The sequence below is a fragment of the Lepidochelys kempii genome, chromosome 2 (assembly GCF_965140285.1).
Source record: "Lepidochelys kempii isolate rLepKem1 chromosome 2, rLepKem1.hap1, whole genome shotgun sequence".
NCBI classification, from domain to species: domain Eukaryota; kingdom Metazoa; phylum Chordata; order Testudines; family Cheloniidae; genus Lepidochelys; species Lepidochelys kempii.
In genome coordinates, this window is record NC_136381.1 from 175,209,525 (window position 1) to 175,225,743 (window position 16,219).

The 16,219-nt window shown below is 39.3% G+C and overlaps 1 protein-coding gene across 9 annotated transcripts in view; it reads left to right on the forward strand.

The window, feature by feature from the left end:
• TPK1 (thiamin pyrophosphokinase 1) overlaps positions 1-16,219 on the forward strand; it is a 481,390-nt gene that overhangs the window by 240,233 nt on the left and 224,938 nt on the right. For 8 of the 9 annotated variants that reach the window (XR_013635371.1, XR_013635372.1, XM_078851688.1 and 5 more), the window contains one exon: positions 3,720-3,792. Coding sequence is in view for 7 of the 9 variants with exons in the window: in XM_078851688.1 (XP_078707814.1) it covers positions 3,720-3,792 (73 nt within the window). In the remaining 2 variants the exon portion in view is untranslated. Of the gene's footprint in view, positions 1-3,717; positions 3,793-4,424; positions 4,526-16,219 lie in introns of those variants that run through there. The other variant, XM_078851691.1, reaches the window with a different exon arrangement.

Below are 16,219 nucleotides of genomic sequence, written 5' to 3' on the forward strand. Positions count from 1 at the left end.
CTCTCTGTGAGAGAGGTAGCGGGGCTTAGCAGCTCACCTTGGCTACCTTAGGCAAGGAGCCACCTAGTGTGCTGGTTTTTGTGAATCCCATTCTAAGGTGCCTCTCTCTCCCCATTCATTGTGTAGGAAGCCCAGGCTTTGTGAATCCCAGTGCTTTCCCAGACACTTAAAAGGTAGGCATGGTGATGCTCATTTAAGTTTCTTTGTGAATCTAACTCATGGTGTGTGTCTTTTGTGTCATAGAATCATAGAATCATAGAATATCAGGGTTGGAAGGGACCCCAGAAGGTCATCTAGTCCAACCCCCTGCTCAAAGCAGGACCAATTCCCAGTTAAAAATTCCCAGCATGTCCTTCAGGAATGCTGTACCCTTTCAAAGATTTTCCTCCTTTGTTTGTTTTTGTATGTTTTGGGGAAAGAGAAGAAGAAAGGAGAAGTTACAGTAACCTTGGGGTTGGGCATACAGGCCGTTTGGTGCCCCATGTGGGGGATTCTGAAGCCTTGCTCTATTCTAGCCCCCAGTGGTGTTTCTAGGGGGAGGCAGTGGCCTGGGATTTGCGGGGGTTAATTTTCAGCCAGAGTTCACAGGCCTCTCAGGAAGGCATGCCTATCTTTGAGATAAGTAGGTGAAGCTGAATCCATTTGAAGTCAACATTTTAAAAAGGATGTATTTTGCCCAGAGGAGAGAGACCTATGTAGGAGTTGTATTGATCAGAAGCCAAAGCAGGGTGTTCTAGGGATACAGCAAAGCTACTTGTTATGGTTTGTACTAGTTTCTTGAGTTTACTGTTTGTAAATTCAACTAGCAACAGTTTCTTAGTATCAATTTGGGTTAAGCCAGAATCTCTGGTAAATTGCTACCTGGAGAGGATGTGTTTTGTTTCTATTTCTCTTGTAATTCTGCTCCTAGCCCCTCAATATGTCTGTTGAAACATCTATGTTATGAAATGTTAATGGTTAGAAAAACACTGCAGCTAGTAATTAGTGTAAGGAATTGAAGCATAAGAAAACAGGTGATCATAAACGTCAGTTTTGCCCACATTAAAACCTCTGGACTATGTGTGTGGTGTTTGAGCAAGATTAATTATAAAACAACTAATGATCTATGGAAGTTCATAGAAGTAAATGTGACATATCATATGATGCCTTCCATAACAATTGTTTTTCCTTCTTAGATGGGGTGAAGGGCAGGAATTGACTTGTGGGGGCACCATTTTTACATCCAGAGTAAACTTAGTTTTAGTAAAAAGAAAAGGAGTACTTGTGGCACCTTAGAGACTAATAAATTTGTTAGTCTCTAAGGTACCCCAAGTACTCATTTTCTTTTTGCAAATACAAACTAACATGGCTGCTACTCTGAAACCTATCATTAGTTTTAATAGCCTCCCCTGCATGTGCAAGTAGGAAAGCAGGGAAAAGAACAAAGGATAGGAGTTCACCTTTGAAATTTCTTAGGCTTCTGAGATCTTCTAATTAGTATACATTAGTATACATAGACTCAGTAGCAAACTAAATTGCTAGCAGCCTTATTGAACAGATGTTTTTTGTCTGACTAGAACAAACCAGGAGTCCAACCCTATTTCCACTGAAGTGAATGATTCTCTTCTCACTTACGTTTGTGTTGAAGTCAGTAGAGCTACACTGATGAGAATGAGAGGGTCAGGTGTAGTGTGTTTTGTTATTGACTTCAGTGGGCGCAGGAGCATTCCCTAAAACTTGGAGTGTCCTGCTCAAGTATGCAGGAGTCTTGGATAAAACCAGGCAGCACGGAACTGCCATTTTCCCTGAGAACAGGTTGGCTTTGCTTTTGTTGGGAACAATGTGGCTGTTTTGAAAGAGAGGAGTTCTATGCTGTGTAGAAGAGTATTATTTTCAGCTCCTGCTGAAAAAGAAACTTCCAGTTATTAAGAACAATGATGGCAAATAACTATTAAGTCTTTAAAGAAAAAAAAATCTAATATAACCAGTGCAGAAGATTATTATGAGCTTTAATCATGTGGGAACTTTAAAGAAGATGTTGATCTTAACAGAATAAGTGGGAGAAAATTTTCCTGATGTGCTGCTAAATTTCTTTAAGAACCTTTTTAAAATTAATTTTAAGTTATAAGCCAGTGAGTGAATTTACATGTAAATCCTTTGAAAAATCATGCTGACCTCAAGCGAAAGTTACAAAATGGCCCAATCCCTACTTAATTTCAAAACTAACTTCAGCCTTATTTATGGGACAGTAACCGGCACTTTCATAATACTATCTTTCCTTTTCATTTCTCTCGCTATCTTATCTAAATTTACAAGATTTTAGCAACATGGAAAACTGTTTTTTCAAAACACTTAAATGATACTTTGTATAGCACAGTTAAAGTTTCATTATACATTTTAAAATAATAATGGAGTTTACAAATCTGTCTGATGCACTTAAAAGTTATTCTGGGGAGAAACCAACCCAATTAAGGTAAAATATATACCCTAAAATCTCCATTCCTATGTTTGTTTACAGCAAAGACAATGACACTTTGGGAGAGATGCTTTTAAGAATTTAAATTAAATTCTTACAGATCTTAGCCTTTTTTTTTTTTTAACGGAGATAATGTTTCCAAAACCTCAGGCACAGATAATTTTTAGGAGTACTTATCCTGGGCAAGTTTTTGGTTATTTTTTTAAAGGCGAGGGGGAGAGGGAACCATAATAAAATAGAACATCAGTAATAACTTAAAAACAAACCACCTGAAAAAACAAATGAGCAGTTGCCAATATTAATACAGTGTGTCCTCTTCTCCATAGGTATTTAGAGAAAAAATAAACCCAGCATCTCATGCAATGGTCTGAGCATACCACAGCAGGAAGAAGATTAAACAAACTTTCTTTATTCAGCACATTTTTAGTGTATTAAATCATTAGGCGAATTAAAACCAAATTAAATGGATTTTCACGTAACTTTTAATTGATTAGCTCTTTTTTTATATGTGTGTAGGTGCAATGTATGGCACAGATTCCTGAGTGCTAAATTGGGCAACAAATTATCTCTAGTGGCTGCCAGCCCACAAAAGTTCCAAAGGCTTCATGACATCTGAAGGTGCAGAGGGCTAATTCAGATCCCTTTAAAACTTTCTCTCTGTGTGCTGCTTGCCAGCATAGAAGCTCACACTTAGGCGTTTCATGGTGGCCCCTCTCCCATCAAGAATCCATTATTCTTTCTAGCCAATGTGAGCAGAGATGTTATGTTGGATTTCACTTGCCTATAATGTCTTGTAACACTTTGATAAAAGAACAAAATCTGCTAAATGTCTGACACTCTGAAACTATTTTTGCTGTTAGCAAAGGAACAAGATCCTAAGAGACTAGATAGTACAGTATAATGAATTGGCTTTTAAGCTGTTTTGTTGATGGCAATGTATTGAAATAAAAAAAATATTTAGAGCCAATCTGTCTTAAAATGCGTGCACAGCTCTTGCTGAATTCCCATCTAGGAGTTGCATGTGTCTATGTAAAGGTGTAGTATTTGCCCCTTAGAATAGAGAGGACACCAGTTTATTATAGTCCTGCAGCATGTTAAAATAGGGGCTGGCTTACTTAGTATTAATTTTGTTATGTAGACTGCTTCATAATCTTGTTTCTTTTCTCTTTGAGAGAGGAATATTCCTCCCCCCATCTTTTTTTATTAATTTAAGAAAATAAAATGCCTTAATTTTTCATTTTACTGTTCACTGCTTTTCTTTCAGCTTCTTGCCTGATTACATCAGTGGTGACTTTGATTCCATTAAGTCTGAAATCAGGGAATACTACAAGGTCAAGGTAAAATGCATTGTTTTTTTGTTAAAGCACCATGGGATCCAACTCATTAGTGAGAAATCCTTAGCACCTACTGAGCATTCTCAATTCCTTTTGGCTTCTGAGGAATTGGACCAGGCCTTGTGTTATATGTGAGTGGCTCAATACAATTTAATAAGTAATAATGTATAGAAAAAACAAAGCAACTTTGATGCAGTTGACTTTTAGTTGGGAATTTGCAGCATCATCTCAATATGGTAGAGATTTTCCTGGAAAGAAACTATTGCAAACTTTCTGAAAGTCTGAGTTTGAAAGACTGTTTTTCCTAACTAATCTTTACTTCCTGACTCAAACTCCTATGATTTATATGTAGCGGGGCACCCACATAAGCTCTACAGATACTTTCAGAAATGTGATTTTCATGGGATATGATTTTATCCTTCAAGCAACAAACAGTATGTAAAGACTTTTTTTGCTGCTGCTTTCTTGATCACATATTGAAACAGTGAGTCATGCACTGACTAGCTCTACACTTGACTAATACAGACTTTAATTGGACTTCTGGACAGATCCCTGCTTACATTAATTTGTAGCTAATGCAGCCAGCACATTTTCCACCAACACAGTTAATGTTAACACTTTTTCTCTTTTCTTAGGTCTTTGCCTTGACTATTGATTAAACTCCCCTTCATATTTAGAGTCACCACATCATGTTTAGAATCACTATTCTTAAACTACTCTACATTAGAGAGACATGGTGAGTGAGGTAAAATCTTTTATTGGACTGCACATAACACTTTAGCAGTCTGTCTGGGACTTGGTGCTCTGAGTCTTACCCTTAGGCCCAAGAAAATGGACCTTTTGGAGTAACATCTGTGAATTTGCAGAACTCTGGTTATAAACACCGCAGGCACTAGTTACAAACATGCTAAATGACTGCTCGTTCCTCATGAGGTGGACAACTTAGCCTCAGAAACTCACAGATTTGATATTTCTTCTTTGGGTTTCAGCTGTGTAGGAGAACATACACAGGGATGGTCCTACTGAGACTAAAGTAGAAAATAGCTTATGGCCCAGTTCCCCTCTGCTAGTTCAACTGTAATATGCTATCACTACAGACCCAACCCGAGCTTTTGCTTAAGGAACAGTGGATGTAAGGTGCATTGTCTTCCGATATAAGAGCTCCCATCTGATCATGAGTTTTCATGTGTTGTGTACTGAAGACCTAGAGTTCCCATCTTCCAGCAGTTTGTGAATCTGATCCAGATTCAGCTACTAAATTCATTCCTAAGAGTGCATGCTTAATCGGTTAATGTTTGCAAAATGAAGTTTAAAAAGATGTCATTTTGTTCTAATTATTAGTGTTTATCCGACTCATTTTGCATAAATAAACCGTTAATTTCAAAGTGTAGTGGGAGATCAGTCTTGAAGAGTGCTACCACAGAGAACATTTGACTTAATAGTTGGATGCAAATGGTGCTGTAAATTACACATTGGTAAGTGGGTGTAGCCTACATGCCAAAGGGTTCAAGCAAGGGACTGCTGTAATGTAGGGGTGGGTTTGGTGAGGGAGAACTAGTAGGAGGGTGTTAGAAGGTGTATGCTAAATCAGGGGGTGTTGCACCTTTTTATACCAGTTCCTTTTCCTGTTACAATTTATATGATAAAAGGAATGTTTTATCCACCTGTTCATGTGTAACTTACACCACCATTTTGAGTTTTGCCTAGCAAGTGACATAAAAGGCAAAAGAAGAGATTCTTTAAATACACTAGGAACAATGAAAGGCAAATGTAGGTCCTCTACTTAATGGGGAAGGAGACCTAATAATGACACCAAGAAGGTTGAGGTGTTTATGACCTGTTTTGCTTCAAGCTTCACTAAAAGGTAAATGGTGACTAGATACTCAACACAATGCTAACATGGGTGAAGAAATACAATGCAAAATAGGGAAAGAACAGGCTAAAGAATATTTAAGTAAGTTAGATATATTCAAGTCCACAACGCCTGATTAAATTCATCCCAGGGTACTCAAGGAATTAGCTGAAGTAATTTCAGAGCTGTTAGGGTATGTCTACACTGTGAAGTTGTCGACAAAACTTTTGTCTTTCACGGGTACTTAAAAAAGTGCCCTCGCAAAAAGACAAAAGTTTTGGTGACGCAAGTGGCAGTATGAATGTGGCTTTGTCGGCAGGAGAGCGCTAACGCTGCTCGCGGGGCTGGAAGTATTTGTTGGCAAAAGTGCCAGCAAAGTACCGGGAAAGAGTGTTTACACATGCTGACTTTTAGTGACAAGGCTGTGTTGACACAACCTTGTCGTTAAAAGCTGCGTGGTGTATACAAGCCCTTAGTAATTATCTTCAGGAACTTGGCAAGCACGGGTGAGGTCTCAGAAGACTGTAGAAGGGCAAAAATAGTACCTCTCTTTAAAAAGGGGAATGAAGAGAACCTGTGGAATTACAGACCAGGGAACCTAACTTTAATACCTGGAAAGATACTGAAATAATTTATTAAACGATCAGTTTGTAAGCACTTAAAGGATATTAAGGTTTATAAGGAATAGCCAACATAGGTTGGTTTAGCATGATTTGTTCTTGACAAGCTATTTCCTTGCGTGACAGGGTTACTGGCCTAGAAAATGGGGGAAGTAGTAGATGTGATCTGTTTTGATTTGAGTAAAGTTTTTGACATAGACCAACATGACATTCTCCTAAGCAAACTAGGAAAATGTGGTCTTGATGACATTTCTGTAAGGTGGGTGCACATCTGGTTGAAATACTGTACTCAGAATAGATATCAATGGTTCACTGTTGAACTGGGAGGATGTATCTAGTGGGTCCCACAGAGACCAGTCCTGGGTCTGGTACTAATCAATATTTTCATTAATGACTTGGATAATGGCATGGAGAATAAAATGTATGGATGGCACCAAACTGGGAGGAGGTACAAGCTCTTGGGAGGACAGGATTAGAATTCAAAATGCCCTTGACAAACTGGAGAATAGTCTTAAATCAACAAGATGAAATCCAATAATAAGTGTAAATTACTTCACTAAGGAAGGAAAAATCAAATGTACAACTACAAAATGGGGAATAACTGGTTAGGTTGTGGTCATGCTGAAAACAATTTGGGGGTTAGTGGATCACAAATTACATGGGCTAAACAATGTGATGCAGTTTCAAAAAAGGATAATATCATTCTGGGGTGTATTCACAGGAGTGTCATATGTAAGACGTGGGAGGTAACTGTCCTGTTCTACTTGGGACTGATGAGGCCTCAGCTGGACTTCTGTGTCCAATTCTGGGTGCTATACTTTGGGACAGATATGGCTAAATTGGAGAGAGTCCACAGGAGAGCAACAAAAAATGACAAAAGGTTTAAAAAGACCTTGGCATATTTAGTCATGAGAAAAGAATACCGGGGCAGAAGAAGAGAGAGAGGATCTCCTAACAGTTTACAAATGTATTCAGGGATGTTATCAAGAAGACTCATCAATTGTTTTCCATGTTCACTGAATATAGGACAAGAAGTAATGGGCTTAATCTGCAGCAAGGGAGATTTAGGTTAGATATTAGGAAAAACTTTCTAACTATAAGGGTTGTTAAGCTCTGGAATAGGCTTCTAAGGAAGGTTGTGAACTCTCCATTATTAGAGACTTTTAAGAACAGGTTGAACAAACACTTGTCAGGCATGGTCTAAGTGTATTAGGTCCTGTGTCACTACAGAGGGGGCTGACCTGATGACCTCTCAAGGTCCCTTCGAGCCCTATATTTCTGTGATTCTGTGACTTACGTCCACTCTGAATTTGGTCCTATGTATCCTTCAACTCTGAAAAGAGTGTCTGTAAGCTTATAACTTTGTGATGTAAAGATAGCAAGTAGTTCAATGTGATTGTACGAATGTAACTGAGGGCATAATCTAACCTGGAGAATCTGTACTCTTGGTGGTGGTGCCTGAGCCAGAAAAGACACTGCTTGACTTGAGATCCTATAGGGGTGTGGCTTGGCTAGAGGAAATAATTTTTTTTTTAACCTGAAATAATTTGGTCTGAAATTCAGATGTAAACATGGAAGTAAATGTATGAAATTCTTCAGTTGGGGGCAAAAAAGTAGGATTTGGCTAGTACTCTATACTGTTGTCTCCTACTGCAACATTTGGGCTAGTAAAGTACCAGCAGTAGTTTACTCAGTTCCTGTAGTCATCTCATTTTGTTTACAATCTGTAAAATGCAGTACACTTACGAATCACATAAAAATAGATGATGCCTACCCAGATATGTTGGGACAGGTCCTCAGCTGGTGTAAATTGGCAGTTTCCTTTTAAAATCAGTGGAGATACACTGATCTGATTTCAGTGAAGCAAGGCTGAATTATACCAGCTAAGGCTCTACTTCCCTATATGGAGGGCCCTACCAAATTCACAGTCCATTTTGGTCAATTTCACAGTCATATAGGAGTCTGAAAATCGTAAATTTCATTATTTCAGCTATTTAAATCTGAAATTTCACAGTGTTGTAATTGTAGGGGTCCTGACCCAAAAAGGAGCTTGCGACTCCTCACAACTTATTGGGGGGGGGGGGGTTGCGGTAGTACTACCCTTATTTCTGCACTGGTGCTGGTGATGGCTCTGCCTTCAGAGCTGGAGAGCGCTGGCTGCTGGCCAGGAGCCCGGCTCTGAAGGCAGCTGTACAGAAGTAAGGGTGGCGTGGTATGCTATTGCCACCATAGTTCTGTGCTGCTGCTGGCAGGGTGCTGCCTTCAGAGCTGGGCGCCCAGGCAACAGTTGCTGCTCTCCAGCCACCAGCCGCCACTCTCTTGCCTCCGCTGAAGGCTGCGCGGAAGTAAGCGTGGGAATACGACAGTCCCCCTAAAATAACCTTAAAACCCCCCTGCAACTCCCTTTTGGTCAGGACCCCCAGTTTGAGAAACGCTGGTCTCTCATGTGAAATCCCTATAGTATAGGGTAGAAGCATACAAAAGACCAGATTTCATGGTGGGAGACCAGATTTCAGTCTGTGACATGTTTTTTTTTTTTCATGGCCACAAAAATAATTGATCTTTAACTTTCCCCTTCCTTTGAGCTTGGCTTCTACTGCATGGAATAGGAGACTGGGATAAACAAGATATCAAGTCATGTAGATAAATTGTAAATGAAACATTTATATTATTAGGAAACCGAGTGAATGATTGCAAATGGGAAAACAGAGGAACTTTTGTTCCTCTGCATAGATGGATAAAATTATGAAAAATCCGCACCCTTGAGCAACGCTGTTATACCAGCCCTAAACCCCTGGTGTAGACAGCACTATGTCAACAAGAGGGTTGCTAGTGTCAGCATAGTTATTGCCTCTCATGGAGGTGAATTAACTATGCTGATGGGGGCTGGGGGAGCTGTGCCATTGGCATAGTAATGTTTTTACTGAAGCACTACACAAGCACTGTGCTCGTTTTGAGGGTAGATGTGCCCTTGGAAAACTGCACTTGGGTTCATGTGGAGCAGAGCTAGGCCGACACCTGAGTGCTTTGGAAAATCCCACCCTATGCGCTCATCAGACTCTAAATGGCGGAAAAGTTTGTATGATATTTAATTGTATATAATACACTCTTGATATACTTGCTAGATAAAGGGCAAGTTGTTTTCAAATATTTGAAGGTACTGGGCCAAAACAAATCATGTCATTTTGCTAATTTACACCAGCAAGTAAGTAATTTTGTTCATATTTGTGAAACTAAAGCTACATTTCTCTCTGGTTTTATAAATGTATTTTATAGTTCATTTAATTTTCACTCATGTATAAAATGTCAATGTGTCAAACCCTACATTTAAAGCAGCATTGATTGATTGAGATAAATGCATTATTTTTGAAGTGTCTGAATAAGAGGAGTTAGTTGTTAAAGCTTAAATGTGAAATTAATCATGTTATAAAATATACTCATTTGCAAGTAGTTGTCACAGGGTGTATCACCCTGCTGGTTAAGAGGAAGTATCGAAGCCCACGTATGAAGTTAGTTGTGATATAAAATATACTGATCTGGAAGCAGTTTTGTCAAGGAGCAAGAGACAGTAATGGGCCTGATTTTCCCATCACACTATTTTCATACTAAGGTAACTCCATTGACTTCAGTGAGTTTACTCCTTATTTACCAGATGTAAATAAGAAGAGAATCAGGTCTATTTTCTTCATTATGACATTAATATTACAGGAAATATGGCATCCCTTGGTATATTCAGAAAGTCAAAAGGTTTTAAATGGAACAGGTAAGACTCCTTCAGAATCCTTAGGTTGATTTATTGTCATGCTCCTAGTTAAGCAACATTATGTGAGGATTATATAGCAACACCTTCCTTTCTCCTTTAGCAGGTTCAGCAATGTTATGACAAGTGTTACAGGGCAGTCATTTAAATCAGGGTGGGAAAAAAAATCAATGTTTTTAAATCAAGTTGCAATTTATTTATTAAAACAGATTTTAAATTCAGTTAAATTTTTCTTATGTAATCTATTCACTTCAAATTTAATTTTGACAACCTATGTGAAGGCCTAAATTTACTATAATATATTGATTTTTTTTAAGTTTAATTTAAATTTTAAGCAGTAAACATTTTTAAAGAAAGTCAAACCACGGAGCTGGTGGAAGTCACTGGCCACATACCGAGAACCAGTTTGAAATGCTAAACCAGCTTTTGACAGAAGTAGCCTCTTAAGCAGGTGCAGAGAGAATATTTTCTTTATTTCTGTTTGTTCAATCAGTTCAGTTCAATGATTAGTTCATTCAAAATTGAGAAACTGATTGGGAGCTGAAAAAACAGTAATGCTTGTTTTCCTCTTCCAACCTATGAATAAAAATGAGGTCTGAGAAGATGAGATCTACTAGTTCTTAAAATGTTGAAGGACATGGTGATTGGAAACAATCAGTTCAGTTCACTAATTACCAATGATACTTCCTTTGTTTAATAAATCAGTCAGTTCTGAATACAAACATGTTTTGTTAGACTTTTCTTCTTATGTATACATCACATATAAGGTAGCTTTATATAGCTAATGAAAAACAATTTTAAAATGCTGTATTTTGTGCATTTTAACTGAATTCCATTTTCTGTCCAAATTATTTTTTTACTTGTGATTTATATTAAACTTTATCTACTAAATAAGAAATGAGCCACCATTTTCTAATATAATAAAAAAGGGGAAAAAATTAAGAATTTGAATAAATGTATGTTAAGCTGTATAAATTGCTTAAATGTGATATACTATATCTTCCTAGTTAGCAAAAAACATCACATTTAGTGTATGGACGATATGTAATTGCAAATCAACATGTTTTAATGTTTACAAACAAAGGAAAATTGTTGACATTTGTACATTTTAGTTTTTTTTCCAAAGAAGACTAAATCAATTATTTACATCAAGACTTCCTGCATACTGATTTAGATCATTAAAATCAGTGATGTAAATCACTTTGATTTAAGTCAGTGCTCCCTGATTTAAATAAGTTCATAAAACAATTTATCTTGGTTTATCTTCTCTAGATGTGACATGTAATAGTGGATGAAGAGGTGTGGGAACAAAGCCACTGGATTGTGCAGTTTAACAGGATATTAATTGTGTACTGGATGATTATAAATGTGAAGCAGAGACGATGGGTTAGGAGCACTTTATTTTGGGGAAGGAACAGAACAAACGTATTTATTGCTGAATAAAGAGCGCAGGTTGAGCTTCATTTTTCTATGCTGCAGTCTTGGTTTTGCTAGTTCAGTACATGTATAATAGGCCCAGTAGAAGAGAAGGCTGCCTAAATTTGATTTCAGACCTGTCCTTCCCACTTATTTAAGCATTCAATATCTTTAAAATTGGACAACATTACCCTGCAACTGTCAAATAATTCTTTTTTGAATACTATATCTCACTTTTGTCTTTTAATTAGGATTTTCTGAATATAATATCAGAGGGGGACAGGAATTTACTATATCCTTCAGTTAGGGTTACCATATTTGAACATTCAGAAAAAGAGGACACTCCACATTGGGGTGCTTTCGGCCCCACCCACATTCCTCCCAAGCTCCACCCCCACTCTGCCTCAGGTCCCACCTCCTCCCTGCTCGGCCCTGCCTCCACACCCCTCCTCACTCCCTGGCCCGCTGTTGGCTAGCTGTGTCCCTCCTCAGTCCCCCACCCACCACTCGCCTTCTGCCACTCACCTCCTCACCTTCTCCCCTGCCAGAAACCCCCATGCTCGCCCCGAGAACCCCCACCTGCCACTGGCTCCCTCGCCGCTTGCCTCTTCACCCTCCCCGCCCCCCGCTCCCCTACTCACCCCTTCTGCTGCAGGTCCCTTGGCTCCTAGGATCAGGGGCAGCCGAGGGGTCTCCACGTGCTGCGCCCGCCATAAGCGCGAGCTCCATGGCTCCCACTGGCTGGGAAAAAGCGCCAATGGGACCTGCCAGAGCCATGGAGCGGGGCTTGCAGGCGCCGGCAGCGCACAGAGAGCCCTCTTTCCCCCCCTTCCACGGCTCCTAGGGTCAGGTGAGGGGGGCTTGCAGGCACTGGTAGCAGGCAGAGAGCCCCCTGACCCGACCTGACCCGACCCGACCCTAGGAGCCAGAGGCACCTGCCGGATGCTTCCCAGGAGCCTCCCCAGCTAAACACCGCCATGACTCCACACCTCGCCGCTCGGCAGGTCCCTCTGGCTCTTAGGGGCGGGGGGGCGGGGGCTCTCTGCATGCTGCTGGCGCCTGCAAGCCCTGCTCCTGCAGCTCCCATCTAGGGTTACTATACATCCCTGTTTTCCTGGGTGTGTTTAGATATTTAAAAATTCCTCCCGGATGGCGATTTAAGAACTAAAAAGCTGGACATTTCCTGGAAAATACGGACGTATGGTAACCCTACTTCAGTACTCCTGCCCCTCTGTGATTATTAAACTGTGTGAAATGGCACTAACTTGATCATATTGAGTGATCCCATAATAAGAGCCTAAGCTATCTTTTCCATTGACATGCATAGTTTGAAATATCTAGGGGAAAAGATACCATACATGGAGAGGACATGTGGTGATATTGCTGTCACCAGTGTTGTCGCCTTGTTAATGTAGCTGAGCGTTTCTATTAGGATCTTTAAAACATTACTTTAAAAGACGAAACAACCACTTGTACTGCTGTTGTGCCTCAAACAAAGCCCAATTTAAAAAGTTTTTGAAAGTAAAGATGTTGTGGGGGTGTTCTTAAAATAATACAGGATACACACTTATGTCTAAAACCAGAAGGCCCAATCCGGGGCCCCTTGAAGCCAACGGGAGAGGTTTGCCATTGCTTTCTATGTGCACTAGTACAAATCTGTGATCAGACACTATAAATATATGCATTTATAGGTCCAGTATCTCTTTTAATTTATAATTTAGAGGCTTGTTTTCCCTATTCTTTCTTTTTTTAAAAAAGCCCTTGAGAGCTGCTTATTTTTACAGAGAGGCTACCACTGCAAAACTTTCCTTTCTAATAACTCTTCAGTTGCTTCAACATCTGGCATTCCTGTTACATTTTCTGATTTTTACTGTTCATCAAGGTTGTGTTAATGCTAAATTCATACAGTGTTGACAAAGAGCATTCCCTGCCAATTTATTTGTTAGGCTCAGTAACACGTGTAATACTAAGGTAATGTACATGTGTATGTTTACACTGAGGTGTTTTGCTCAGCTATAAATGTGTTTCTGTTTGCTCGCTAAGTGCTACATGTGTTTATTAGAGGCTGAAAATGCTTGTGGTCAGGATAAGTGAACAGTTATCCCCCCATGTTAACTAATTTTCATCAGTTATCAGTTTTAACATGTACATTAAAGGTTATAAACATCTCAGTGTCTATTCTCATGTATTTCTTTTTCTAAATCTTAAATTATATGACTGGGCACAGGATAAAACTGAATCCTAAGGAATTTAACAGAGTCATTAAAATTAATTTTTTAATAGAATATTTTTAAAAGTAAAAATGGTTTGCATTGAGGACATAATTCTTCCCTCAGGTGTACAGCTCGCATTGAATGTTGAGAGGGAGAAATTGTATGACCCTCTAATAGTACAGAGCTGGTTTGGTTTTTCCACGCATGTACCTATAAAAGCCACTGTAGTAAATCCTCCCCCTTAAGAGGCGGTAACTAGGTCAACGGAACAATTCTGATCACCTAGCGCTGTCTACCCAAGGACTTTGGTTGGCTTAACTATGTCACTCAGGACTGTTGATTTTTTTTTATCTGATTTTCTAGTGTAGACCAGCCCTAAGTCTGTCACCCCACGGCACTACAAACTTTCATCCATTCATAAGCTGGACTCAAATTGAAATGTAATTTAGGTTTGGAAGAACATTCTTAATGTCTCCCTGGTTCTTCCTCCAATCTCTAACTGTGCTGGCCATTCACTACCATTAATTTTTGGTTTTCCTGCTAGTTATGTCCCAGAGAGCTCAGCCTTTCTGGGAAACCTCAAGTTTCATGTCCTTTTTGATTTCATGGACACTCTGGCATGCTTTTGCTCTGTACCGCTTTCAAAAAGATACCACTGCTACTTTTGGGGGATGGCACTCTGTGGAGCCTCCCCTCAAATAATGATGGGAAGGCTGCTGAAAATGGCTGCCTGGGGTGTGAGGAAAGTGTGGACCCTTCCCTTTAGAGATGCCTGACATGGTTGGCAGATGGCTGCTGCCAGATCATACGGCAGAGCTCTACTACAGCAGAGGTTGGAGCTAGGCAGTGATAGTAGGTTAGTGTGTCTAAGCTTTGGATACCTCTGAACTTTAGGGGTATCCAGAGTTTCCTCACCACAGAGAGCTGCCCAGCCAACCCAGTACATCAGTTTTATAGCAAAAATCATAGTCCTGTGTAACCGAGCCTTAAGTAATTCTTATTATAAAACCCTCTCTCAACAGGTATTCATTTAAGGGAGCCTGACTATATTAATATAATATTAGTTTGTCAAGTAAAAAAAATCGTTTCATGACAAGATAATTCCATTATTCACTGGGCAAATTGTATACACAATTTAGATTTCTGTGACTAGGATGATTATATGCCATGTAATTATTCAACAGAAGCCAAAGTGTTTGCTATGTTAACAACTGTAGTATTTACGCCACTAATATATTTTTCTATTCTGAAACAATATTTTTCAGATCCTGCTGGTATCAAGTTTCCTAACAAGTGGTAAAAGATGACTTAAGTTGTGTTGGTCTTCTGCTAAAGCCTAATGGAAGTAGTATTGTACCCTTCCAGAAATGTCATAAATTTATCAAGAGCTATTGTGCTGGGTAGGCAGTTTTGTAAAAGTGGGTTAACTACATACACTAATTGGTCTCTATTAATCAAGTGACTGTGAAGGATGGACTAACCAAACAAACCAAGAGGGGCCTGCTAAAGTTTTGCTGAAATGATTTTTTTTAAGCTCCCCGAGTAGAACGAAGTGACATCTGTCTTTTAAATGTGTAATTACTTTGTTTCACTCTAAAATAAGAATACTATTAGTTCCCTAAGATTCTGATGAATCTGAACTGTACCCTTTCTGTTTTCTCTGCCAGAATGAATGACAATAAACGTAGGTAGTATGAGCTATTCTTCACAAACAGCCATGTCCGGAGGTTTGCATACATGGCTGTAAGGACAAATAGAATAAGCTCCAAAGCATAAGCAAACTCTGTACCTGTCCAATAGATACTTCAGGTTTTACATTATTCTGTATGTGAGGCTGTTTGGATGCAGAAGATCCTCTGTGGATACTTGTCCTGGTTCCTCTCCCTCCTCTTACTGAGCTAGAGTGCAATAGCCTTTCTGGTGCTGAGTAGGTCGTTAAACTGTCAGTTGACCTCAGTGAGACAACTTGTAGAGTAAATTCCCTTGTGAATGGTTGTATGTCTGCTCTTCTCTCTATCAGCCGCCATGAGGGTGGCTTTTTGACTTCTCTTGCTGATAGCTCCATTTCACAGCCAAAATATTTTAGTGTACATGGGCAACTAAAACCAATCAAGCCTCAAATATTTCAACTACAGGACAAGGAGTGTTAGATTTATCTTTCTTGAGATTACTTCTCATGGCTTTAACATTTGCATACATTGAACAGTGCTCTATTGAATACTGTCACTGCTGCAGTCTGCAACTTCCTGTCCGCACAGGAAGTATGGTGAATGATCTATAATGACAGTCTTATTATACCTTTTATTTTCCTTATGCCATAATATTATAAAAACATATCTTACAATATAGTACACTTCTGCACATTTGAGGCAATGTCTTCAAAATTAGGACTTTAAATTTGTACTCCTAAAACCTAATCCAGGGTGGGATTTTCATAAAAACCTAAGTGATTGAGGAGCAAATGCCACATTGAAAGGAATTGCAACATGCTCCTAAGCCACTTAGGTGCTTTTGAAAACATCTGAAATTGTGAAAGTGAACAATTTGAAAACCCTCTGGCCGTGAAATT